Source organism: Lonchura striata, chromosome 4 (assembly GCF_050655825.1).
Source record: "Lonchura striata isolate lonStrDom1 chromosome 4, ASM5065582v1, whole genome shotgun sequence".
Lineage (NCBI taxonomy): Eukaryota > Metazoa > Chordata > Aves > Passeriformes > Estrildidae > Lonchura > Lonchura striata.
Window position 1 is genome coordinate 8,465,409 of NC_140706.1, and position 27,130 is coordinate 8,492,538.

Sequence of the window (27,130 nt, forward strand, 5' to 3'; positions counted from 1 at the left end):
TCAAAAACTGGATTTTATTCCCCACCTGATTTTAGCTATACAGAAATAAGTTGCTCATGGTTAAAGACCTTGCCCAGAGCCACATCTGTGTTGCCCCAGGGGAAGAGAGGCTGCTGGCCATGGCCTGTGCTACCAGCCAGCATAGACTGGCTCTGTGTGCTCCGTGCCCCCGTAGGTGGCGTGTCCCGAGCCCCGGGGCAGCAACAGCGACTTCAAGGATTTCGTGCCATGTTCTTGTCGCCTTCTCAGAATTATTAGAAAGACAACAAAGATTCCACCTGGAAGGAAAAGAATGGTAGTTATTCCCAGAGGGGAAGGTAAAGTGTCAGGTGATGTTTAAGGCTTCTCAACTCAGGTATTCTCTTCTGATAAAATAAGGGGCTTTTTCTCCTACATATTCTGTCCCTCTCCAAAATAGAGGGGGGAAAAAAGGTTCCACTAGCACTAATAACACTCAGCTTCAGCAGTTCAGCTTAACTCTGCAAGGAATAACAAGTTTTAATGAAATCATTCAGTAACTTGCTTTCCTATTCCCATTTACACTCTACTCTCTGGAACTGTTTTTCACTTGGCGTCTTATTCACTGCAGACCCCACCAAAAGTATCTTGTTGAGAAATTAGTTTCCTCTGTGCAGCACTCACACTGAAGCACAAGATGTAACTAAACTAGATTAACTCTGAGTCTAGACTGAGAGCTGTCAGGAAAAATTACTTTTGGATTGGGCATAGACTTGGAAGTAATTGGCAAATCTCAAGTAGTGCGACATTCTGTTCGTTTGTTTCTGGCAGAAGCACCATCAGAGAAAATTGATCTGAACAGAAGAGCACAAATCTGTCGCTGTGATGCAATATGGCCAGACAAATACACCCAAATTTCAGTTGTGTGAGCAGACAGCCTCATGGTAAACACTTCATCTGTGAGACCAGCCGTGAAAAACTCACGGGTTCCTGCATGGGCTGTTTCCTTTCCCCCTCTTTGCAGCAAGCTCTGGGAGAGGCAGCAATGCTGTTCCCTGACCCTCAGACTTGTTTATCACAAATGCTGGTTAATGGGCCATTGTCCCTTCTCTGGGCAGTCTTTTCATACCCTTCAGTTTAATCTACTTTTTCAAATTAATACTCGCTTCAGATGGCATCTGTTTTGGCAGATTTTTGGACAACAGCCTGGCACGAGGGGATGGGGGTCAGTGGAGGACCTTTCTCATGGCTTCAAGCCACAGTTTGTGAGAACAACCCTCATCTGCTCCCCCCAGGCACTCCAGCCCCATGGAGACAGCAGTCAGAGTGCTGCTAGAGCTCCTGCAGACCCTGCTGTCCTTGTCCCCTCCTCAGCTGCCAGGACACAAGTGTGATGAGAACACTGCTTCTTGCTGGAGAAGCAGCTTTGCTGTCTCTTGTTCACTGTGGGGAGTAACACATGCATTTAATCTTTCCTCCCTCTCCTTTTAACAGCAGCCAGCCAAGTGGAGAATGGGTCTTCAGGAAGTACTTAAAATACACTTGAAACACAGCAACTGTGAATATGAGCCTTGTTGGATATTCTTTATCCTCTGATGGCTTACTCATCTCTATGACTTAGCTCTCTTGACACAAGATTCTCATCTCAGGTAGTGTAAGTGGCACTTAGGGATTTCTCTTCATCTCTCTGGGCACAGGAGACAGATTCCTCCTCCCAGCTTCCTCATCTGCCCTTTTTGCAATCCACAGCACCAATAGTTGCTCATTTTCATCATAACTCTCTGATTAAACCTCCCCCCAACTTTGATTAAAAATGAAGTAACTCTGTTTTTCCCTTTCCTAAGACTAAAAATGCATATTCATTGTTTTGGAATGATTATTCATGGTGCAGCTTCCCAGTTGAAAAGCTCATCCACTCATTAGTTACCCTAGTGAGCTAATTTACAGCAGGTGGCATCTGGAGGGATGCTCCCCACACTCAGCAGCTCCTGACTCTCGGATACAAGGAACATTTGGCATCAATGCCACCAACACTGCATGAGCCAGCAGCTCCCCATTCTGCTGTGGCATGACTTAAGGCAGGAATGCTTTCAGGAAACAAAATCTCATAGCAAAAGGAAATTGTCCTTTTTCTTACTTCTGTGCAGCCAAGGACTCCCTGTTTGAGGGTCCATACACATCCCTGCTTCCCAGGGACAAACAAGAAGCATTCAGCACTGTGCCACCTTCCTTCAGAGCAGGGAAAGGACTGTCACTGGCAATGAAAGCAGCCAGAAGGACTTTCATTAGAAATCCTGCTTTCCAGAAACACAGAATACACCACCCAGAGAGTGCTTGGTTCAACACAGCTGCAGAGGGGTTTTAGCAGAGGACAGAGAGGAGCCAGACTGACCTGCTGAGAAGGTGGCCAGGACAATGACGGTGGCAGGGGTCAGCTGGCAGGACTCCCCTGCCTTGTACAGGAAGAGCTCCATGCAGTAGGAGGGCTCCACGCTGCCCCTGGGGCAGAAGGCATCAGGAGGGCACTTCACTGGCTTCACATCTGGGCTCTGCCCAAGAGAAGAAGTAATTCAGCACCAGCAAAATGCAGAAGGCAACCAGGGCAAAGGGAGGTAACAATTCATCATTAGGGGGGGAAAAATAAATAAAGGAATGAGCCTGCCATTATTAAATACAGCCTCATCCACCCCTGCAGTGTTAGAGGGTGGGGAAGAGCAGAAGGTGTTACACAGCAAGTCCCTACCTCAAACCCCCTCATTAATGCACAGACCATCCCCTCGTGCCCCAGTCAGAGTAGGCAGAAACCACAACCCAGGCACAAAGCCACACTCCTGGAGTCATTTTAATCATCTCCCTGCATCACAGCCCTGCCTATGTTTAAGAGAAAGGAAGCTCAGATTACAAGAAAAAATAAAGCGTTAATTGAAGTGTATTTGGCTTGTCATGGGACAGCTCTGGCTAGCACAGGCTGTCCCTAGCTGGTGGGGACTCACAGGGCAGTAGTGGTTTTCTGGGCACAGCTCACAGCTCTCCTTGCCCCGCTGTAGCTGGTACTCTCCTGTCCTGCAGGCCTTGCATCTGTTGTCACTGGGGCCTTTGAATGTACCTAAATAGAAATAAGCACAATTTAGTCTGAGACTAAACCCCAGGATTGTTGCAATTGTATATGGATGGATCAGCTTTCAAAGCCACGGGGAGAAAGAGCATCAAGTGCTCATGTGCATAACAAAAGCTGAGCCTGGACTTTGGTCCTGGTTCGGTGGCAAAGGGTCAGAACAGAACAAACAGGGATAGAGGGACTAAAGAACATTTGGGGTCAGACCGTGGCATAAAGAGTAGTGTGAGTAGGAGTACGTGGGAGAGGGGTGTAGCAGTGAGTTCTGACTTCAATGTAGGGGAAAATGGGAGCTGGAGGTCAGCAGTGTTTCATCCTCTCCAATTCTGGATTCAAACACCTTTTCCAGCTGTTTGAAACTCACTGAGCAGACTTCAAAGCACAGCTCAGTTTCCCGAGCTTTGTGGGAGAGACAGGTCACAGAAGTTCCAAGTCTCAAAGTGGTAAAATGCTTTCCTGCACGTTTAAAATGCAGCTTGGCTGTGAGACACGCCTGGGGCTGTGTCCAGACCGGAGGCCGGTCCCTGCCATGGAGCGCCGTGCCCAGCCCAGCCGGCTCAGCTGCGGCAGCCTGGCTTGTGTTGGACAGCAGGGCCCTGTCCCTCGCATCCCTGCCCGTGTCCCTCTGCCCCAGGCTGCTCCTGCAGAACATCCACCTCTGGCAGCAAGGCTGTGCTTTCCTCAGCAAAGTCACCACCACCGACAAAGCTGAGGATCTGGGCTCCCTGGCATGCTGGGGACCAGCACAGCTCCAAGGTATTAACCAGCCTGGCGGGAAGGTCTGGCACAGCACCCAGCCAAACCTCCCGGCACTATCCCTCCCTGCCAGGGCACAGCTCTGCTCTGCAGGGCACCTGCAGCCCCGGGGCCAGGTGAGGAGTCTGCAGTGAGCTGGAGCTGGAGCTGTGCTCAGCCTCGTCCCGCTGCAGTTACCTGGCGGGCAGGACTCGCAGCCCTCCGACGCCTCCCGAGGAGCCTCCTGCCCGCCGGGGCAGGACTGACAGGCCAAGCAGCTGCTGGTGCTGGCAGGGGAGAGGAGGCAGGACACGCTGTAGGATGAGCATTTCCAAGACCAGCCCAGCCCACCAAAGTCAGCTCTTACAAACTCGAGTCTCCAGGAACCTTTGCCATTTTGTGGGTGTGTTTCTCCACCGCAGCTTCTCACACAGAACCACAGAATGGTCTGGGTTGGAAGGGACCTTAAAGATCATCTCACTCCAACCCCCTGCCATGGTCAGGGACACTTGACCAGGTTGCTTCAAGCCCCAGCCCACAGCTGAAATGGCAGGTGACTTGTCTTGGGGCACTACACTGGTGGTTCCAGCTCAGTGGCTAAAAGGAACGTCCCCATCCCTGCACATCTGAGATCCTGCACCCCAGGAGGCTCCTTACTTGCAAAATGATCCTGGCTGGCAAGGCAGACAAAAAGCTGCATTTTGCTTGGAGCTAAAATAGCCTGAAAAAGAGAAGGGTAAGGCTTCAGGATCCTACCTCCACATCTTGCCCCACATCACTGTGAATGTGCTCATGTACATTTTACAAACAACCAAACAACTCCCCACAAAATGCTTCAAGTGGCATTTCAGGGCATTTGGGGCTATATTTGTCAAAAGCTCTGAAAGAGCAATGGAAGTTCCCTGCTGTCCTCTGCCATGTTGAGGGATGCATGGAGGGCTCTGGCAGATTCCCCTGGTGAATCTCACATCACTCAAAACCATGCCAAGGAGACAGAGAAACCTGTCACCCTTCCCAGCACCACAGGCTGAACTGGAATGAAGCTGGAACAGGTGATTCCAGTGCCAGCTCCCAAGTTATTTAGCTGGAGCAGGTCTCTGGCCAGGAGAAACTTCTCTGTTCACCCCAGTCCTTCCAGGCCTTCCCCCACCCCAGGAAGTCTGGGGTGCATCTTCTTCCCTGCCAAAGGAAGGACACAAGACCCACCAGCCAAGATGCAGCAGAGCCTCCCTCCCTGCACCACAAGGAGCAGGATGGGCAGGAGGACATGTACAGACCCTTCCCAAAGCACAAAAAGGAGTGAAGCGCCCCAAAGTGCCCAGGGGCCAGCAAGACCCAACTTGTGAGTCCCACTACACCACTAGGAAAGCTGAGAGAGCAGCACTTGGGAATCCAGGTGGGTTTGGAGGTGCCTGATGATGCACAATGTGGTCAGAGTTAAGGTTCAGAGAGGAGTTGGACGTGATGTGGGTTAAGATCTGCCTCAAACCTGGGTTTGCACCGGGCAGGAGAGGCTGTGGCACAGCAGGATGAAACCAAACCCACCTCCCCTCTCCCTGAAAGCAAAAAGGAACTTTTTACATTTATACTTGCAGTATTTAGGGGCCAACCCCACAGAGTCCCCTGTTGTCTAACACAGTGTTTAAATCTGCTGAGTAAAGGGACTGACAGACCCCATCGCTGTCACCAGTCAGATTTTGTTCCCAAACTCAGCAAGTGACAGCCAAGGTGAGGTACAGCCCAGCAGCTCAGTGGGTGGATTTTCAAAAGAACAGTTGTGCCTGTTCAAGCAGGACCCCACTTTGGGTGCAGAGGAGCTGCTGCACTGCATGTGTTAATTAGGGTTTTGCATAGGTAAGTGCTATTGTGTTCTGCACATGCTGTTACCCCACCTGCAAACACATTACACCAGGCTTGAGTGGCATTAGCCAGGTGCAAAGCAGCTCCTTTTCAAAACCCCAGTTTTAATGTGTGGAAAATAAGGAGAGTATTACACTTAATATTCAGACTGCAGAAGATTGTCTAAATGAAAACAAAGATGCTTTAGACTCATTTTTGCAATCAGAAATAGAGAATATTTTGTTTCCTGACAACGCTTCCCCCTTGTGCTAAAACTGAATTTCATAAAACTTTTTTCCTGACTTCCATTGCAGTTAGCATTAACTTGTTGCAAAAACAAGCATGGCTGAGATCTGCTCTTTTCATTTTAATAACAACAGAATAGGGAAGAGATCTGCTGGGCTATTTTTAGCCTGTTTACCCTTCAGTGCTTTTAAGTTACCTGGCAATTGCATCTGCCCCTGGGAAAAAGCATCATGTGATGAAAATGCATTTGGGTTAAACACAGACCAAAGCCTACCTCGCTCACAGGCTCTGCAGGCTGCAGCCCCAGACTCATTAGCAAAATGTCCTGGTGGGCAGGGAAGACACACAGTGCTCCCTGGGAAGCTGGGAGGGAAGGGAGCAGAGTGGAACACAATTTTAGGTCACCCAAGCCTCTATCCATTTGGAGAAGACAGAGCAGAACATGACACTGACTAGTCTAGAAATAGAGAAATTATGAAAAAAGAGTTTAGGCAGAAAAACATTGGTTTGAACTCACCTGAATGTTAAATGTTCACTAAAAACCTGAAGTTTTCTGTATTATTAACATTAGAGATGCCCTTTGCCTGTGGGCAATATGGAAAGGGACCGCCTGAATTGAAGATCTTGAAAAATACGCTGTGGTCAGACTTAAAACCCTTGGCTTAAGTCAGACTCTTAAATTCACTCTTGAAAATGGAATAGGGAAGGTGTTTGCTGTTCAGCATCCATTTCAAAAGGAGCTGCTCCATTGCTGGGAATCAGGAGCTGAAAAAAGGACCTAAACCACAGGCAGTGACCTGTGAGAGCCCTGACCTTAAATAGCAGGGCCTGTGGGAAAAGGGGGGCAATATGTCAGACCTCCAGGAGGAGGGGGAGGAAATGAGGCAAAGGCAGGGAAAGTGGAAGCTCTTACATTCATCACTAACAGAGCCAAATCCCCCTCAATTCCTTATCAAAGGAATTTGATAAAATACTCAGAGATGCTTTGGAGGAAAACAAGGACATACTCTCTAATTCATTCAGTAAGGCTGCATGAGATTTGCAGGAAAAAAAAAAAACAAAACACCAAAAACCAACAAATCAAAACCCCAAAACCAACTGGAAACATAGCAAATGCTTTGCTGAAAACAAACCAACACAGGGCCTGCACCAGCCAGAGCTGCTCAAAGCTGCAGGGAGGCCAAATTCTCCAAATACCACAGAAACGTTAAATGGTCCCATCGAAGCCCTGAGGCCCAGGCAGCCACCAGGAGATGGCCAGGCACACACTGCACCCCCAAGGTCCCCTCCAGTTCCCCCCACTTTTGGTCCTGCTCTGGCACACACCAGCCCAGCACTGCTGCCTGAGCCTCTCTGCTCCCTGGCCCTCTCCCCCATGCCAAGAGCAGCAGCTCTGTGTGCCCTGGAGACTGCTCCTGGCTGCTTTTTAAAGCAATTTGGGGGTACATTTTTAAGTCAAGTCCTCACAGCACAACTGCAAGGGCAGAGCACAGAGGGGAGCACAGAGGAGGATCCTGCTGGCACCTCAAACTCAGGGGCTGCTGCAAACAAACTGCACAGCCAGGTCACCCTTCCTACAGCCCAGGACTGATCCAAATGGAGCTGCCCTGCAATGGGCACAGTCCTGGGGGGCTCTCCTCACCCCTCCTGTCCTTGTCACCCCACAAAGGGCACAGCCCACCGTTTTCAGACATGGATACAGCAAGATAAAATCTGATAGGAGTGGAGAGAGCAGCACATGCACATGTCCCCACAGCCAGAGGACACTTGTACAGCATCCCTGGATCAGACAGCCTGGTAGAATTGCAAGACTGGGCTCCTGGCTGGGATGTCTTGTCAGCTTTTCCACACTACATCAGCTGAGGGTATTGCTTTAGATGTCAGCAACACAAATGTAATGAGATGTCTTGGGGGCAAGAAAATGGGGATTGAGAAAGTAATTGGGCAAAGCAGGGAGATGGAGCCTGTTTGTCAGACACATCCTAGAGAAAAGGCATGAGGGCAAAAAAGGGAAGCCCACAGAGGAGCAGTCCTCAGCACAAGCATATCCACACCAAGCTTTCCTGATGAGGAGAATTTAGCCTCTGAGAAAAACAGCCCTGGCAGCACTTCTCCTACAGCCCAAAGGAAGAGATTTTTCTGGCTGGGAAGTGTTTTGTGGTTTAGCACCCAGTCCCCATGCTCAGGGGCTCAGTCACTCACCTGGTGTAATACCCCTGTGAGCAGGGCAGGCAGGATGGTTGCCCACTTTGGGGCTGGTAGTGGCCAGGTGGGCAGGGGCTGCAGGCACTGGGGCCAATGCACGAGCCCCCCGCGCAGCACGAACAGCTCAAGGTGCCTAAATTGGGACAAAAATTCAGGGTCAGGATTGCAAAACTTGACTGAAACCCCTGTGTCTGCAAGGACAGGTCACTGCCACAAAGGCAGAAGCTTTGGGATGCAGCTCCTCTGGCAAGGCACTCCTGAAGTGTAGAAACTGCAATGTTCATGCTAATTAGGCTGCTGCCCACTGTTAGCAAACTGCAGAGAAGCCATAAGATGATCTAGGGAGTCAAGGCTATCAGTGTGGATCTCCAGTAATTTAGCTGACTGCTTTTTCCTTCTTTAAGTTGAGGGGCCAGGAAAATTTTCCTTGTTTTCCCTCCAACACACACAAAAAAAGAGACATGCAAAAAAAGAAGAAACCAATATAGTTCTTTAGATTACTGATAATTTAAGCTTGTAGGAAGCAGAACTGATGAGTAAAGGCCCAAAGTCAAGGATCTGCCTTAAGCAGCAACAGCTTTTCTTTGTGCACAGGTACCATGGCATTCCCAGCAGGCAAGTTCTACCCCTCTCTGCTCCACAAAACCTGTCCCAGCCACACAGAGGAACTGGGTGGGATTTATTGCAGCTGCACCACCAATACAGACAAGAGGAGAAGGCCCTGTCAAAGATCCTTCACAAAAGGGAAGTGGAAGATAACTCCTGTCCTCTGCAGATTCACCCTAAACCATCAGAGCAACTTTTTAGAAGTGCCCTGCAGTGAAGGGAATAAGCAAAAAGTGTGTAGCTTGTATTCTGGAGAAATATTTTATTTTTTTGAGATTTTTTTTTTTTTTTTTTTGCAACTGAGTGGTGGTGTTTGAAATCAGAACTCAACCATGTTACAACAAGTAACTTCTGGGAAAAGGTTATATTATGCACTGCTGACCACAACAGAGGTTGATCAAGTATTTTCTCAAGGCCATGGAAAAAGGCTGTCTCTATAGCAGAGATTCTCTTTCAAACATTTGAGACAGCTGGAAATTGACCTTGTATTTGGCCCTGGAGCCCAAAATTATGTTCTGCTAATAAATCAAACTGTACTCGCCTTACACTTTGTGCCACAATCCAACTACTTTGTCACCCCACTGGGGAAGCCTCAGAAGGACCAAAACACAGCACAAGGCCAGGAAAGACCAAGTCTTTGATTTCAGAAGGGTGAAATGAATTAAATCCCTCTCCTGCTGCCCGTCCAAGCTTCCAACACAAGAACAAGTGCTGGCTCCACCTCCCCTGACAAATCCCTTTTCCTCTAACACAGAAGGAGGGAGCAGGGACCCTTACCTTGGGTGGGGACAGTCCCTGGGAGGCAGGGGGCACAGGCTGTCACATTCACTCTGCTGCAGTTGGAGGGCTGGGGGGTGCTGGGGAGCCCAGGGGATGTGGTCACTCCTGGAGGGGACACTGGGGCACTGCTGGATGTGGCCGTCACTGCTGAAGATGCCTGAGAGGTGGCCCTGCTGCCAGAGGTGGGGACGGTCCCCATGCTGGGGGGCAGAGTCTGGGCAGGGGTTTTTGTGCTTGGATCAGCAGATGGAGCTGCTGTGGATGCAGCAGGGTTTGCAGTGGTTGGTGTCAGTCCAGCTGAGAGTGTTGCAGGAGCAGTTGGGGGAGAAGAGGCCGTAGCAGTGGTTGCACTGGGAGGTGCTGGGGTGGATGCAATGGGAACCTCAGTGCTGGTTGCACTGGGAAGTGCTGGGGTGGATGCAATGGGAACCTCAGTGCTGGTTGCACTGGGAGGTGCTGGGGTGGATGCAATGGGAACCTCAGTGCTGGTTGCACTGGGAAGTGCTGGGGTGGATGCAATGGGAACCTCAGTGCTGGTTGCACTGGCAGGTGCTGGGGTTGATGTAACTGGGACCTCAGTGCTGGTTGTCTGGCCAAAAGCAATACCTAAGAGAAGAAAAAACAATTAGTGGCTGAATTATTGTTCTCCCTTTAATAATGTTTTCTCATTTAGGTCTTTATCAACTGTTTAAACCGTGTATCCTTGTTTGATGTCCACAAACTCCCCTCTGCTCTGTGTTCCACTACAGAGCAAAGATCTGAAGCAGCATCTGAGCATGTCTGGCACACGAGAGACTTACCAAAGAAATAAATTAGTGTGTCCACGAGGCCACAAATAAGTAAATGCCAATGTCTGGGAGGTCTGACTCATGGGTGTGAGAATTGCCTGAAACAGTCAGTTTTGTTAGCTCCTTGAGACTGTTTGCTCTGAGATCTCATGACAATCTGATTTAAGATGTTTGTCAAGTAGCTGACTCCTTTATCCCATCTCCCTTAAACAGATCAGCCAAAAAAAATACATGGGCTCAGGGCTTTTTAAAGCTGTTCTGGTAGTACATCCAGTAACCAGAAAGGAATCTGTGGGCCAAGACTTGCTTTAATTCTAAAATCCCTCATCAGAGTGAGGATTGCTGAAATCTGTAGAGAAAGGAGGTGTTACTGCAGCTCAGGTGGTTTTGCTGTGATACAGGGTGGACTGGGATATCATCTGCTGATGGAAAGCAGCAGGTTATTTTTTATTTAGCAGTGTACTACCAAGCAAAGGAAGAAAAGCAAAACCAAAGCAGGCAGCTCCTGCCCCAGCAGCTGTGCCACCAGCTGGATTCAGGAACTCGGGGAGGACAGGGATTTCCTCAGTATTTACTGCAACTTCTGAAAACACCCAACCTTATACAGCTCCAGTAGGCAGCTGCAGCTGAAACTGTGGGGTGTAAATGCTCTCTCAAGGAGCACACACCTGCTAACCCCCCTTGCCAATCCATGCCCAGTGGCACAGAAAACACAAGGACTCCTAAGAAATTGGTTTACGGTTTTCCAGGAGGTCAAAGAGTGCAGCTGACACCCAATAGTAGGATGTAGGTGAGGAAGGACAGGGCAGGGTGACAGCACAAGCTGTCAGGTCTGAGACCCACATCCCTGCAGGCTTTCCCTCAGCCCTGATTCACCCCCAGCCTTTAATTTCTCTCTTAATTTTGTACCCACAACGCAAAGCTAGGCACTGTGGGCACCAGTGCTCAGCACTACCATGGTACAAACATCAACATGCAGACCAAGCTGATGGCAGCTCCTGCTGGAAATTCTGCACCAGGATCAGGACACTGGATAAAAGAGTCTTTATAAGGTTGTGATCACATGGAAACAGTTTGCTGGGAGTGCTCCCTCCTGTTGTTGACTGCCTGCTTTGTGCCAAAATCCATCTTGGTGTAACTACTGAGTAGATGAGCACCCAGCCATCTTGCTTTAATACCTGCCCAGGTTTTAAAGAATTTACAGAACAGTCTGAATTGGAAGGGACCCAGAGAATCATGGGCTTCAGCTCTTAAAGAGAATAGCCCATATGTGGATCAAACCCACAACCTTGGCATTATTACCTGTGCCAATAATGTTCATCACCAACTGAACATATCTCATTTTCTTGCTGTGGCCCTAAAACAGAGACACCAAATCTAACAGTGATCATTTTGTAACACACTGATTTGCCCCAGGCTCAAATTCAAGGGACAGAGGTGCCAGCATTGGTCCAAGGCAGGGAGAGCAGCTCCATGGTGCCCACACAGAACACTACTACTGTGGTCAAGCCTCCACCCAGCACCAAGATGCACAATTCCCCTCCTCTGACTCCTGTGCCTGAGGGGTTGAAGCCAGTCTGCTGGCTTTTTCCTCACCTCTGGCAACAGAGTCAGTCCTGGGATCCATTAAATGAATCCTAATGTAAACACTAGAAGTAAGGTGAGGGCAATGCCAAATTCCCAGGGAAAACCTTTCAGAAGGACCTCTGAGATCAAAGTCTGATCTCCCACAGCTCCATCCTGACCCCAACAGATCAACTCTGCCAGCCAGGGTTTCAACAACTTGGACTGTCCATTAGTGGATGAATTTTGCTGTTGTTGGGTTTTTATAGCTGAATATGTTTCATTGGTTGTTTGGTTCTAATGTCAAATGGTGGTGCTCTTAAGAAGAATTTTTTAAAATGGAAAGTAGTTTTCCACAAAGCGTTAACCAAAAATAGTAAAGTTGTTCCCAAAACTTCAGTAGCCATCAATAACCTTCTGGAGGAAAAAAAGAAGCCAGAAGGCTGAAAAAAATAGTGTTTGTGTATTCTACCAGTCATAGTCAGTCACAGATGTCACAAAACAGTACTCAAACAACATCAGCTTCATTAGACAAAGCATTTTCTCTCCTGCACTTACACTGTCTGTCATGGAACAGCGATTTTGCTTTCTAGAGCCTTTTTCGTGCTTTTTGGGGGGATTTTTTCTTTTTTCCTTCAAGGAGCACTGTGAATCACCTGAAGTATCTCCAGGGGAACTTGAAGGATGTGTTATTTTGCATGTGACACCTTGGTACGAACAGGAGCCTCGAGGAAATCAGGGAAGGACAGAGAGCTGATCTTTCCCGACCCACCAACAGGCATCCTGCTCCTTGGGCTTTAAGATAAAACCTCTGCAAATCCTCGCTATGCAGAGTAATACAACTATTTTTTTTCTTTTCTTCCTGTAAAAGCAAATGTTTGTATTTACCAAGTGTTTGATCACTTCCCTCCTTCCCCCAGCCCTGCCCACAGCCGCACCCACGGCGGAGCCCAGCGCTCCTCAGTGCCGTGAGGAGCGCGTTCACTGTGCTCAGCCAGGGAACAGAAACGCTCTGCCGGGAGGCCTTACCTGCTAAACACACCGCGGTGAAGCTGCACAGCACAGGACAGAGCCAGGCGCTCATTTTCCCCCGAGGAGCAGCAGAGCCTGTGCAGAGGCAGGAAAGCAGCCGGCGCCCTCGCCCCGCCGCTCATTCTCCTCGCTCTGGTGCCCAGCTGTCACCTGACGGATCATGCGGCTCAGCCGGGTCATCTCGGCCCAACAAAGCGGGGTTTATGTCGGGAGGCTGCAGCAGCTCCGAGGACGGGCTCCTAGAGCAGAGCAGAGCAGCCAGAGGAGCCGCCCAGAGCTGCAGAAATCCTGTGAGGAGTGCCCGAGGATGTGATGGGCTCCCGGGCAGGCACTGCCAGAGCAGCATGGCAGCCCAGCCTGGCTGCGGGCCAGCCCCCCGTGACCTCGTCAAGTGAGAGGATTTCATTTCTTACACCCACGAGATTTCCTGAGAGAGGAGAAACAAGAAGAACAACCCCGAAGACTTCCCATTTTAACTGGGGCCAGCCACGCTGCAGCCTCTGGTGAGCACAGAGCTTTCCCAACCAGCGTTTCACTCCCCCTCCCTCGCCCACTGCCCCACCGTGTCCAGCTTGATGCATCAAGTTGTTATCAGGATCAAGCTCACAGATCCTGATGATGATTTTGAGGAGAGAGCATTAAGTTTAATGGGGCCCCACTCCATTTTCCATGTGTTCCAGTGTCTGTACTGCCTGCTGGGTCACACGAGGACACAGATGTCCCCATGTTTTCCTTACCTTGCAGCCCTGCTTTGAAAGATTCCCCCCTTTCCATCTGCCCCCACTGTTCAGCGATCAGCATTGTCAGGCCCCCACTGTGAGAAGATTTCCTTTAGCATTCAGCTGAATGCCACATCTTACATGTCACCTCCTTGCCCAAATTGAGGGAACAGAGGGCGACTCATACAGGATTGTGGATGCTCCACACGCAGCCCCCACAGCTGCACATTCAGGTCCTCTCATGCACTGTTCGTGCCCCTTGTGCTCCAGGATCCTCAATAGGGCCCAACATGATGAGCCAAAAGTAGCCTGCTCTAACACAAACCCTCAGGCTTTCCTCACAGTGGCCCAGGTGGGGTCAATTTGGAGACAGGGACAATTTCTTGTCCTCCTGTCTCTGGCAGTGACAATCCGCCTAACCATCCTGCTTCATGGTAGCTGCATGGAGACAGGGCAGCCTCCTCCACTCTGCTATCACCAGTTTGGGTGGGTGCAGGTCAGACTGTGACCAGCTGGCTCCTAACACTGTCAGAGCGAGCCTTAACCTGAACTGATGACTGCCAAGTGATCGCAAGCAAGCATCAGGCTCAGCCCTGGCAGCCCCTCAGAGACGCTGCCCAGCAGCTCAGGACAAGGCAGGGGTGGGTTCAGTGCTGCCCCTTCCCTCAGGCAGGAGAGCTCTGAACGTGACACTGCTCTGCTTGGCTTTACAGGTTGTGCAAACCTTTGCACAGGATGTTTGATCTCAGTCTGTGTGAAGAACCTGTTCCTCCCAGAGCTGTGCAGGGCCATCCACTCCCCAGTGGGCTGAGGTTCTGCAGTGAGAGACAATTTCTGCAGGAGCAGCATTTGAGGCTGGAGCAGCTCTGGGCACTGGTAAAACACTGCCAGCAATTACCCAGTGAGACTGATCCTGCTAGGGAAGCTGGCAGCAGACCAGTCCCCTCCATCCCACAAGCTGCAGCCCCTGGTTAGTGGGGAGCTTTCACACACTCCCCAGTCCCAGAACCACATCACACCTTGGCTGAGCAGCTACAGCACTCATGTACACACTGGGAAAACATTTCAGAACTGGATGTGGCAGCACTTTCACTGTCAGTTTCAGCCTTACACATGGAAGAGAAAGGGAAATTGTGCATTAAAACCCTTCCTGTGCCCTCAGAGCTCCCTTTCTGGGTGAGCTACCAGAGCTCAGGTGAGAGATGAGATAGGCTGCTTTCTTCTCAGCTGTTTTAGCAACAGGGCAAGCTGGAAATACACTTCTGATGGGGAAAATCTAATGCCACTTCAGGGCAGAAAAGTACAAACAGACAAATTCATAAACTCCTGACCTGCCTGGGCCTGTCTCCATTGAGATTAAATGCTTTTGCTAGTTGGCTCACAGAGAACAAAAAGCAGTGTCACGGTTTATCAAAAGTGATGTCCTAGGCTGGCCCAGGGCCCTGATCTTGTCAGTTCTGTTGCTCTTCCATAGTTGACAGACCTTGTGTCCCCAAACAAACCAGACAGTGCCCTCCACCCGCAAAGCATACAAAGCAGAGACAGGAACACGGATGCTTCTCCCCAGAACACAGCATCCTGTGCAAACACTCCTGCAGCTTGTGCCAACTCCCTGGCTTTGCCCAGCCTGGAAAGGACAGCTCTTGTCCAAGGCTGTCCTGATCCATCCCAGCTGAGCAAGCAAAGGATGTGCCATAAGAAGTTTTGTATGTTGAGGGCAGACTTGGACTTCTGAGCTTCCCAGGCTTTAGAAACCCAAGGACCACCACAGTGCTCTGCATTAACTGCCTGCAAGTCCCCTGGGTGTTAGATATCCAAGTGAGCTGTTTACAAGCAGAGCTGCCTGCTTAGTCAGAAACACTGAGCAGGAAGACTCTCAAACACCAGCATTCTTTGCAGTGTCACCTGTGACCTGCTGCTGCCTCAGCTTAGTCAGCTGGGATGTGACTAAGTGCTGTGGGGGTGAAAATCCCCAGGTGAGGTCCCACCTGCAGTGGGGACAGTGCAAAGGAGAGGAGTGTGTGAGCTCACAGCAGACTGTCCCATCCATAAGCCTGGAAATGGTAGGTCACCAGGTGAAGGTCAGGAAGGTGTTAACTACAAGCAGAGGAGAGCAGAGTGGTTTGGCTTGACAGGTACTGCTAAATATCATCTTCTTTCAACCTCTGCCATGGATAGGGACACCTACTAGACCAGGCTGCTTCAAGACTGATCCAACCTTGAACACTTCCAGGGATGGTGCAGCCACAGGTTCTTTGGGTAACCACTTCCAGTGCTTCACCATCCTCACAGTTAAGATTTTACTTCCTTAATAACCAATATAATCCTGTACCTTTTCAGTTCAAGCCATTCACCCTTGTCCTATCACCATGTGTCCTCGTGTCCCTCTCCAGCTCTTTTATAGCCCCTTGAGGTAGCAGAAGGTGCTGTAAAGTCTCCCTGGAGCCGCCCCTTCTCCAGTCTAAACAACCCCAATTCTCCCAGCCTGCCCTCATAGCAGAGGTGCCCCAGGCCTCTGAGGACCTTCCTGGCCCTCCTCTGGACTCAGATAATTTTATCCTTGTATTCTTAGGCTCTGTGCAGTTATCCACCACTCCACTGCACTGCTGGTGTCCTAGGCTTAGCAGACACCTGTTGGAGTAGCAAATGACTATCATGCTCCAAGGCCAGCAAGGTGCAGCAAAGCTGTCCTGTTTCCATGACTCTGGAACAATGTGGTTCCTGGTGTGCTGTATCCAGCCATTTGACAGGACTGTGGTCCTTTGGCAGTGTTGCTGAGCTAGAAAATGGGGGTGGACCGAGCTGCTGCTGTTGCTGGGAAAAAGCAACATATTCAGGCAAAGTGCAAGCTGGATTCTGACAAGGGCTTTTTCTTGGAAAAGACTTGTCTTCAAGCAATATAGGTTGTGATTCCTACCCAAATCTAGCTGTGTGTAGAAGAGGTACCAGCTGCAGGTATCACTTGCTCCTCCACAGACAAAAAAGCAGAAGAACTCCTGACGCTGCTGGGATGCACCAACCCAAGGGCTGTGCTGGGAAGCCACAGTAAATCCAGAGCCCTTTTAGGTGCAAGGTTATTCCAAGGTATATCCACTGACTCCCATCAAACAGGACAGGTGGCCAGACTTCAGGGATGCAGGTCTAACAAGCAGTCAACAGCTTTGCGCCCAAGAGGGGGCCAGGACACTCCTACAGAGGTGAGAAGAAAAAAAACAACAAAGCAGCACCACTGTTCCCAGAGGAACACACAGGGGTTTGTGCTCTGGACGGTGAAACCTCTTCGTGAGAGAACGGCCACGCGATGGCACCACAGCGCTGGGCAGGGGACCAAAACCACCTCACCCAAAATCTGCCTTTGGGAGCGGCTCTTCCCAATCTGCGCCCGCAGAAACCTCCGGCAGCAGTGGCTGATGTGGAGGTGGAATAACGAAACCCACAAAAGGGAGCTGGAGGAACTTAAGTAAAAAAAAAAAAAGTTATTACAGTCAGTTTGAAATAAAAACCTCACACTTTTTTTTTTTTTTAATGTGTTTCTTCTGTGTCTGGGTTTAGAAGGAATAATAATAAAAAGAGCAGAGCTAGCTAAAGGAAAGGTGTTGTACTGCAGCAAGGAGTTGATGGTTTAGCCAGCCATAATCATATACAGAGGCTAGAAGTTTATTTTCTCACAAGCAGCACAGAACATTTAATTTTTATTAATTTTTATTTAATTCCCCCATGAGTTAAAAAAGTGGTCTTAAATGGACCAGTGTGATTTGGGTGTCAGTCAGTTCTAAGAACACAGGTCAAACCCAGCTGGTGCTTTAGGCAGAAGAAGTGCAGGGAGTGTTGCCTGTGCTGTTCATGACTGCAGCATTTGGGGAGGGAAGGAGGAAACACCTTCCATTGACCACAGCTTGTTCCCCCCTAGACAACAGCTCTGTATCAATGGATCAAAAGCCAAAATTCTAGCACAAGAGCAGCTTGTCTTGCCAATTCTTCTATCTCAGGAAATGGCCAATTAAAAAAAAAAAATAATTGAAAGATGAAAATGAAAAAGGAGAGAGACTATGGATTTCAGTGACACCAAATGGGGCAGGCACTAGAGCCAGGCTTACATGCTAGTGAGGGGTTCAAGCAACTATTCAGAGAAAACAACTGCTTTCTGTTTTCATTAAATTTTTACCAGGAAGGAATAAGTATATTATAAAACCAAATACACAGGAACCACATTCTGAAAGCCAAATAAAGGAATCTCCCCAAGTTCCTCAGGAAAAGGTCACAGAATCTCAGAATGTTTTCAGTTGGAAAGGACCTTAAAGATCATTCAGTTCCAACCCCCTTTCATGGGCAGGGACACCTTCCACTAGACCAGGTTGCTCCAAGCCCCATCCAACCTGGCCTTGAGCAATTCCAGTGATAGTACAAGTACCTTGAAACACAGCACATCCTGGAAACAGTCACCTCATTTCCTTTAGAACAGTCAGGTTTTGCTTCTTGCCTCATTTTCCCTTTCCTGGTCTCAGGAGAGCCTGTACACACACCTGCGTGGCAGGGAGAGGAGTGGGGGCTGAGATGTCCAAGCTCTGTCTAAAAGGCACTTGGAACACAGGACAGCATCTGGCACAGGTTTGTCCAGGTAGGGAAGATGTTTGGTCCATCATCAGCCTTAAGGGCTAGCACTAGAGCAACATCCTAAACATTAAATCCCCTACAGTCTTGTACCAGCTAAGCCTCTCCAAAGTGTCAGGAGCACAGAGATTGCTAAAAACAGCTGGGTCTGGTCTGCCCAGGCCAGCCTCAGCAGGCAGGTGAAGTGGCACAATCTTGTTCATGTGGAGTGTATCAGGGTCTAGGCACCAGGAAATCTCAGAGAGCAAGTCCCCTATGAAATAACAAATGAAGTGTGGATCTCAGCCTCTCCTAAAGCTTTTGTCCTAAGCATCCTACCAGAGCATCTGACCTGGAACAGAATTCCCTTCCTGGCTATTTGATAAGGTCAACTTGACACAGAAAAGAAAAACTTCTGACTATGTCTGGCACCGCCCCAGCACAGGCAAGTGGAACAGAGCCATTACATACAGCTGCACATAGGGAAATTGGGATAAGGCCAGCCACACGTCTCCACATAACAATGTAAGACAAACCTTCGTGCTTATCACAGAACCAGACCCTAGGAACAGTACATGAGCATGAAAACAGTTGCTAAACACCCACAACAAACCCCACACTAAAAACCACCAATGCCAAAATACACTCACCTTCTGCAGCACTCGAACTGAGAGAAGCCACCATTGCTCCAATTCAGATAAAGGTGGCATTGGAGAGCAGGGTTTATTTCACTCTTCCATACCCATCCACAGAACCTGGGCAGATGTTCTCACACCATCAGATCTCAGCACAGGCACACCCACACACTGCAGACACAGCACCCAGGGCTCACCAGCTTTCAGTGAACCCACACACAGAGCAGAAGCAGGTATTGCATTAAATCTACTCACAAATATCCTGAACCAGCAAAACCAGCACTTGTCAGCTTTGAAATGCTAACTCTGAAATGCACCTACAGAAACAATGCTACAAATCTGAAAGATACACAACATCAGGCAGTTTGGCTGTTTGGTCTCAGGCTGGTGGTACCACTGTTAGTACAATGAACAACTTGATTATTAAGAAGAGCATCAGTCAACTTCCTTAGAAAATCTAAATTTTTTATTATACATACTGTATTACACTGAAAATACGTACCCAAAGACAGAATATTTTGAATTTACATCTGTACAAAAAAAAAACCAAACAAAAACCAATAGAAAACATACGGGCTATGCTATAGATGTGACATTTTACAAAATGACAGTTTTTGTTAAAGGCACCAGATTCCCAGAGGACTCTGGCTTAACATTTTTTAGTCTTTTTTCCAGTCAGATCTTACTATGAAAATGTGAATCACTCGTAAATCATATGATGTCAAAGTCTCAAGATTCTTTTATCTAGACAAGTGGTCTGCACTTTGAAAGAACTTAGTGAGAGAAGTGACTAATTCCACATGGAGATGTCAAACAACTACCAGAGGCTCCTCTCCACTGTATCCAGGATCCTATGGTATGGAACTGAAAGATTCAATGGCAAAGCCAGCACTGAAAATCAGGTTAACCCACAAAATACCAGCCCAATACTAGAGTGTTAACTGTACTAAGCCTAGACTGGATTGTATGGAGGTAACTACAAAGCATTAGAGTAGCAAAAGAATGAACAGAAAGATGGAATCTGTGATCTCAGCATCCTTCTTGGGCTCTCTTCATTACACTCATTTCACTCTTTCTGGTCCTCACAGCACACATGAAAGAAAATGGAGCCTTCAGAAACCCAGCACTTCATATAGGACAAGCTGTTGAAGAACCCTGGGTAAGATGAATGTGCTCTTTCTCCCCTAAAAACAAAGTCTGGACAGGACAGGGAAAACACACACCACTTTCACTGCTTCTTTCTCCAGTATTTCATACTCAAATCAAAGAACCTAATTCACATCGTGCCTAAGCTTGCACAGACAGGAGCTTCTCTACAAGAAAGGGCAAGAGAGACTGGGACATCCCCCTTGATGAGGTGTAGTTCAAGCCAAAAGTTCTTAAATTTGGGCTTGCTATTTCCTAAAACTTCATGCTTGGATGAAGGCATGAGGAAAGGACAAAAGCAAAGCTTTAAGAAAACTCTGAATTACTTTTTTGGTCAACTCAGTACATCTGCAAATCATTCTAGAATAAAGAAATGCTTTTGTTTAACCTTACAGCACACACTGAGCCTCACTGAATAGCTTCACATCCAAGTGACTGAGTATTCAAGACAAAAAAAGTCAAGTTCCAAGGCCAGATTTTGTTCTGTATGTAACAACTCCAATATATTGGCATTTCAATTTGAAGTTCCCCTTTCTGATTTGTCTGGCATTATTCCTACTTTCAGACCACAGATTTGATGATTTCATTCAATGAACTAAAGAACTGCATGTAGTTTCATTTCTCACTGTATCATTTTAACAATGTTGCAGAAACTTCCCCTTCTTTAGGCATTTAAACACTTTATACATTCACAGATCAAGTTGAAGCAATCCTCTGGTATTGAGGGTCATAGAGTGACTTAAAAAAATTAATTTTGCAGTGTTATATTGTCTTCTCCTAATGAGTTAACAGAATTAAAAATATACTATAGTTCTACTTTAAATTTCCATTTATTGCCTATGACTGACTTTAGACAAACAGGCCTGGAGATGGGCTGCACTATGCAGCAATTACAAACAGCAGCACAGTTAAGCTTCCTACATACTACTGCACTCAAATTACTCCACTGCATTCTAGAAGGGCTTCTTGAAGAGCAGAGGGACAGCTATCTCCTCCCAAAAACTGGTCTGAAATGCAGACTAATGTGGCCGCAGAAAGTTTAGTGAGGGACCAACCATTAATCTCAAGGAAGTCAAAAGAGCCACCACACAGCAGCTCCTGACCATGACTGAACTGCACAGGTCTGGCATCAGCAGTTTACAATACATGACAGTACACACCCCTCAAGCCAGCCAATTCTCTAAATGCTCATTTTTAACAACTGTATCTGATACTTGCAGCTCATCTAGCAAGCAGGAACAGTTAAGGCAGAAGTATCATACATGTGTACCAAAAACTGGTCATCACAAGGAAACTTTAAAATCTGAATGCAGACAACAAAAGGAATGTCACTTTTCTTTAAACCTTTTTCCTAGAAGATGAATACTTTCATGTCCTATAATTAGCCCTCACTGTGTAACACTCTAAAACCAAATAAGTTATAACCATAACACATTCTACTAAACTCTAAAAACTAAAACTCACTACTCACCCTCACTTGTCAAGCTGTTTTCTAGTTGTTTAAAAAGAAAAGTTGGAATCAAAATTGCAATCTACATTGTTTCTGAAATGGGTAATTCTGGGGAGGACAGCCCCAATCTGACAGTAATATGTGAGCAACTTTCACACTAAGACATGTACAACACTCTGTAACAGCAGCAGTTACCATCAAATACCCTGCCTGTTACAGGAGCTAGAACATTCTGTGTATTTGCTTAAATAAAGTTAAGAAATCTACACTTTTGGTCACATCTTAAAACACTGCAGAATACAGGGCATTTTTAAAAATAATATTTATACTTGCCCTGTCCTGTTGGGTAGTTTGATTGAAAAACAAAGATTAAAATGCAATAAAAATTTTCCCAATAAAAAAAGATTCTAACCAGACATCTAAATGTCTTTATAAGTATACAAGTGTACTATGGGATTTGGTCTGCTTTTCAGAAAAAAAGGAACCAAAAAAAGCCTCATTTAGTCCTAAAAGTTCCACTTCAACATGAATCTTTAAGTCAGCCTGAGGTACCTCCTCAACACATCACCACTCTTTTCCTCATCTTTGAATTTCTTCTAAGTAGCATTCCCAACCAAACACAGCTCCACACACATGTACTGGCAGAAACCAGACACTGAATTCAAGACTCCTTCAAATGATGAAGCTAAGTCTCCCAAGAAGGAATCCTGACTTATGTACATAAATCCTCTCAGTAAATGCCAGCTTTGCTTGTAGCATTAAAGCCAGATTACACCAGTGGTATGAACACAATTACAAAGATAAAAATGTGCTTCTACCAGCAGGGGACAAGTACAAGGCACATTTATATGCCAAAATAATTGTGGTCACATTAGTAATTATACTGATAAAACTACACTGGTAAGAACCACAGCTACAGTCTTTAAAAACTTTTTGGGTCAGGGTTTGGCAATCAAGCAGCTTTTGACTGCTCAACCAAACATACATTAAGAGTTCCTCAAGACAACAAAACTAGCTCTATTCAGATGTGTCTCAACCATTTCTGGGGCCATTTTTAATTTAAGCTCCAACTAGTTTTGAGATGTAGTTGCTTCCCTTCCTCCAGGTAAGTTATGCTGTGCAAAGGGCTTCTTATGCAAAAGCCATAGATCAGCTTCTACCCCAAAACTCCTACGGCAAGAAACTATCATTTCCAGGCAGCAACAAGCCACAGTTACTTTTATAAATTTGATGGACTTTTTTCCCATGAAGTTATGATATTCAGTTTCTGTCTGTCTGAAATAATGCCAAATAAAGATTAACTTGTGTTGGACATGTACATTGACAATACAGAGAGGTAACAAGATGCAGGCTATGGGGCAATAATTACTAAGTGGTTAAGGCTTATGCTCCCCAGAAGGCCCCATGGCAAAGGCAGAGCTGCAGGCTGGAGGGGTGGGAGCAGTCAGGGTGAGGAGAGTCACTGAGTGACAGCTGGAAGGGAGGGTGTGATTGGCTGGGGAACGCGCGGACAGCGTGTGAGCAGGAAGCTGATTGGATGACCGGGCGCGTGGGCAGCAGCACGGCAGCTGAGCCAGCCAATGGGTGCCTTCGTCCTGTTCAGCTCTGCTAGGTCTCAGTTTGGTTTCACTTATGCCAGGTTTAAAGGTTAAAGAGATTAAAGGTTTAAAAGGATGCAATTTCTACAATAAAGCGATCTCCGTTGAACACGTACCCCACTGCTGGCTGGCCCAAACAGGGACCTATAAAGGTGATGCAGGGTGTGCAGCCCATTCCGGTAGCAGCTCCCACTAGGTCAAGGAACCGGCCAGGCAGGATCTGGGAAGACTTTGGAAAGGAACTTGGGAATTTAAAGTATGCACACCCCACTGGGAGGAGAAAGTATGGGAGGTGGAATATCAGGGGAACAAAGCAGGAGCTTAGGCCAGGCCAGGCAGCTCCTACTTCAGCAATCTATTAATATGGCTGATGTGAAATTAAGCACCCTGCTGGACTGAGTGTGTAATAAAGTTAAAGATTTTCCCTTTAGTGGGCCCCTTTGATCAGAAACCTGGCAGGCAACAGGGCAGAGACTTTTTGATATCACCAGGGACTGCAATGCTGAAGCTTGTGAGCACGTTGCTACATGGGGACAATCATGGCAGCTATCAAAAGAAGTCACACAAATGTCAGCCATTACACGGCTTCAGAAGTCAATTCTCCTGAACCCTCAGCACCACCAGAACCCATACACAACCCCAAGATGGACCCAAACCTCAAAGAATTCCCTTATCCCAAGCCCCACGGAACTGCCTTACCCCAATAAAAAACCTTGTGTCTGGACGCTTGGGCGCAGCATTCCCACATCGCGAGCGGGCGGCAGATTCATCTCCTGCCCAAGATGGCGACGCAGTAGTCCAGCACTGGCAAAAACGCGGGAGGCCACCATGAAGGAGGGCGACTTGGCAGTCGCTTTGGCCTGCCCAGTAATATAATACAGACACTGAACCAACATCCAGTGTGCTGAGAGCTGGACTACAAAGTAAGTAAAGAACTGAGAGCGCTAGTAAAAGAAAGCAGCATATCCTCCCATTGCGCTCTAAGCTACCTCAAGTCTATCAGTACCGCGTATGTCCTCACACCCCACGGCTGGAAAAGTTCCAGGAAAATGATTCTAACGGTGACTCAGTTTGCAGTCTGGCTCACCAATTGCAGAGAGCTGTGTACAACCCAGGCAGAAGCGCTGCAGGACAGAAATGCACCAGTTGCCATTGTGCAGCTGACCAGTAGAGGGTCCCTTTGCAGTCCCTGCAGCTCAGGCAGGCTACCTGCCTGATGGATGTAATATCATCACTCACCTAGCCCTGCAGCAACTCCCAGGGATGGGTATCAATTCTAGTATGTATTTTGCTAAAATTTTACAGAGTCCAGTGGAGTCCTTTGTGCAGTTCCTGGACAGACTGCATGCCACGCTCTCCTGGCAAGTTGACACTGATGAGGCCAGAGTCATTCTGTTGCAGCAGCTTGCACTTACAAATGCTAATGAAGACTGTAGAAAAGCGCTGCTTGCTGTTCATAACCCACATATTTGTGATAGAGCAGATATGGTTATAGCCAAAACATGGGAACTACTGCTCATAATACTAACTCTCTGGCAGAGGCTTGAGCCACGTCCAGGTTTTGGACACATATGTGGGGGGTCCTGGCTGGGTGTGGGTTGGGGTGGGCCTGGTGGGCACACTGATGGTGCTCAGCTCACTGCAGGTGGTCTGTTGGCCAGCCACAGGCACATCAGGGACTGCCAGCCCATCAAGTATGGAAACATCATGCACAAAGCATGGCCCAGCGACAACAGCACAGCTAGCCCAGTGGCTGTCACCAGAACACTTGTCTCATACATTCACCAAGAAGTGGCAGTGAGGGCATGGGGCCACCAACAGCAGAAGCAGCCAAGGGGCATGGGCTGCACTCTTCTGGGGCACAGGGCTGCCAGCAGTAAGCAGGTGGCTCCCATGGCATGGGCACTGCCACGCTGCAGATGTCTCTGAGTGGCCTGAGTGAAATGGCACAGATATCTCTACTGTGGCTGGATAAACTCATGGGGCTGTGCAGCGGCACAGCCACGCAGCCCTTACACAGAGCCCAGCATTATTGCTGCTAGCCACTGGGACCTTGTACCTCTGCCTTGCCTCCTCAGATAAGCAAGCCTGCCTGGCGCCTGTAGGTTTGGCTGAGACAAAGAGATGCTTCCTTTGACAGTTTTGAATTCGTTTGTGACAAAAAGGTAAATAAATGGTACTTTCAAAGGAGTTGTATATATATGTACACAGTTATATTTACAAGTTATTTATGACAAAGCTGGCTGTTCTGTGAGTTATCATGGAAGATTTCTTTTAATCATATGATAGGAATGTCTTCCCAGTCTAAGCCTTAGCTCTGGCCAAGCTATGGCCTTGACTGGCAAGGAAAAGTTTGCTACCAAACCCAGGTGTTTCTGTACAAAAAAAAAGATTCACTGATTTAGCTTTGCAAAAGCTAGACCACATTCCTTTGAGGTAAACATAGAAGCCTCATCTGGAAGAGGCCTTCCAAGTCCTCATTTGTGAAAAGAAGGCTCCTTAGCAGACCCTGGGTGATAGCAAAACATATAGGCAGTTGTAAGTTTCACCTTATAAATTTCATTCAAATAATGAATGAATAATTGAATAATGTTCCTGTTAAGTGTTACTGCTCACACAGGAGAAGTCTATGTTACAGTTTTTGAAAAGTTGTTATTATTGTCACCGTTACTAATGTCTTAGGAATTGTTTAGGCTTTTCCTAGTAGGCTTTTGCTGCTTAATAAAAAAGAGGGGGGATATGTAGGCTATAGGGCAATAATTACGAAGTGGTTAAGGCTTATGCTCCCCAGAAGGCCCCATGGCAAAGGCAGAGCTGCAGGCTGGAGGGGTGGGAGCAGTCAGGGTGAGGAGAGTCACTGAGTGACAGCTGGAAGGGAGGGTGTGATTGGCTGGGGAACGCACGGACAGCGTGTGAGCAGGAAGCTGATTGGATGACCGGGCGCGTGGGCAGCAGCATGGCAGCTGAGCCAGCCAATGGGTGCCTTCGTCCTGTTCAGCTCTGCTAGGTCTCAGTTTGGTTTCAGTTATGTCAGGTTGAGATTAAAGGTTTAAAAGGATGCAATTTCTACAATAAAGCCTTTGGATGCATAAAGGGGTCCATGTTGCTTTGTTCCCACTGCTAAAACAAAGCTGCTCAATTTCATCCTATGACCCAAGCATAAATAAGCTAAACATACAGTGGGTACCTTTAGACAATGACAAATACCATCTGCAATAGTTATACTGCAGCTGAAATACAAAATTATCAAGTACTGACCTGTGGTGCTTCAAATATCGATTCTTATGACAGAACTCACGTTGCCAAAGACAATGTTTTTATGATAAAGATCTGTGCCCTCAGTTAACAGTAAACCGTGAGTGACTGTGCAGTAGTCTTCTCTTCTGTAGTTAGCAGTGAACTACTCTCACCTGTAACCTTTCAGCTGTGATCTCCTTTTTCAGCATCCTGAACTTCCAACACATCATCCTGAATAAAAACACACCAACAATGTACCCCCAGCCCCCCCCCAGGATCATCTTTCCCTCTCCCAAGATTAATAAAAAAAATTTAAGTGAGTTTGACACCATCAAACACTTCTGTGTTCACTGAGCTCAGTTTGGTTGAAGAGCACAGCTTCTACTCTGGAGGGTAATAAGAAATGTACACATGAATGCCATTTTGTACAGCTGACATACTCTATGAGCTGGTTGACTCTAAACTTGATTTGGTCCAGTCTGCTGCTGCTGCATCTCTTAGGAAACATTAGTTATAGGTTTGTATTTCTTGAATCTGGTCCATTCACCAGTAGCATAGTTCATTTCAAAGACTGTGTCAACCAACATAGTGGTGCTGCCTGTGCCATCTGCCTTTGGTAAATCTTCTGTATGTTCACTCAGTTTAATTTGGATGATATCACCTTGCTCTTGGCAAGGATTCTCTGCAGAAACAAGAAGAGACACACATTATACATTTCAACAGTATATTACTATATACAACAGTATATTAGACAAAATTAATTAAATTATATATTAGTGTATATATATTAGTACATTACACAAAAACAGTTTAAAAAAACTCCACAAAATACAAACAAGTCTCAAACACAAAGCTGCGCAAACCACAAAGATTTTCCTCTCTCCATAC

At 47.4% G+C, this 27,130-nt stretch overlaps 2 protein-coding genes and 1 long non-coding RNA gene across 4 annotated transcripts in view; 1 reads left to right on the top strand and 2 right to left on the bottom strand.

Annotated features, from left to right (window-relative positions):
- Nucleotides 1-13,238, bottom strand: LOC110473270 (uncharacterized). Of its 2 annotated transcripts, XM_085578486.1 has the most exons (10): nt 12,865-13,229; nt 10,011-10,090; nt 9,482-9,866; nt 8,096-8,231; nt 6,168-6,256; nt 4,466-4,529; nt 4,007-4,095; nt 2,952-3,064; nt 2,351-2,507; nt 1-278 (listed from the first exon to the last, which is right to left on the bottom strand). In XM_085578486.1, the coding sequence occupies exons 1-10, from the start codon at nt 12,917-12,919 to the stop codon at nt 130-132; spliced, it is 1,317 nt and encodes a 438-aa protein (XP_085434612.1). In that variant the 5' UTR covers nt 12,920-13,229; the 3' UTR covers nt 1-129. The 2 variants fall into 2 exon arrangements, with proteins under 2 accessions (XP_085434612.1, XP_077638847.2); XM_077782721.2 differs by having other exon boundaries at nt 9,482-10,090; nt 12,865-13,238.
- On the top strand, nt 13,234-21,452 carry LOC146767519 (uncharacterized). Its single transcript, XR_014955061.1, has 2 exons — nt 13,234-13,370; nt 14,300-21,452. It is a non-coding gene; the product is annotated as an uncharacterized LOC146767519 (long non-coding RNA).
- The window catches only part of NELFA (negative elongation factor complex member A), a 27,713-nt gene continuing 19,838 nt past the window's right edge, over nt 19,256-27,130 (bottom strand). Inside the window, exon 11 of the mRNA XM_021535660.3 lies at nt 19,256-26,924. Coding sequence (XP_021391335.1) covers nt 26,740-26,924 — 185 coding nt within the window. The 3' untranslated portion in view covers nt 19,256-26,739. The remainder of the gene's footprint in view (nt 26,925-27,130) is intronic.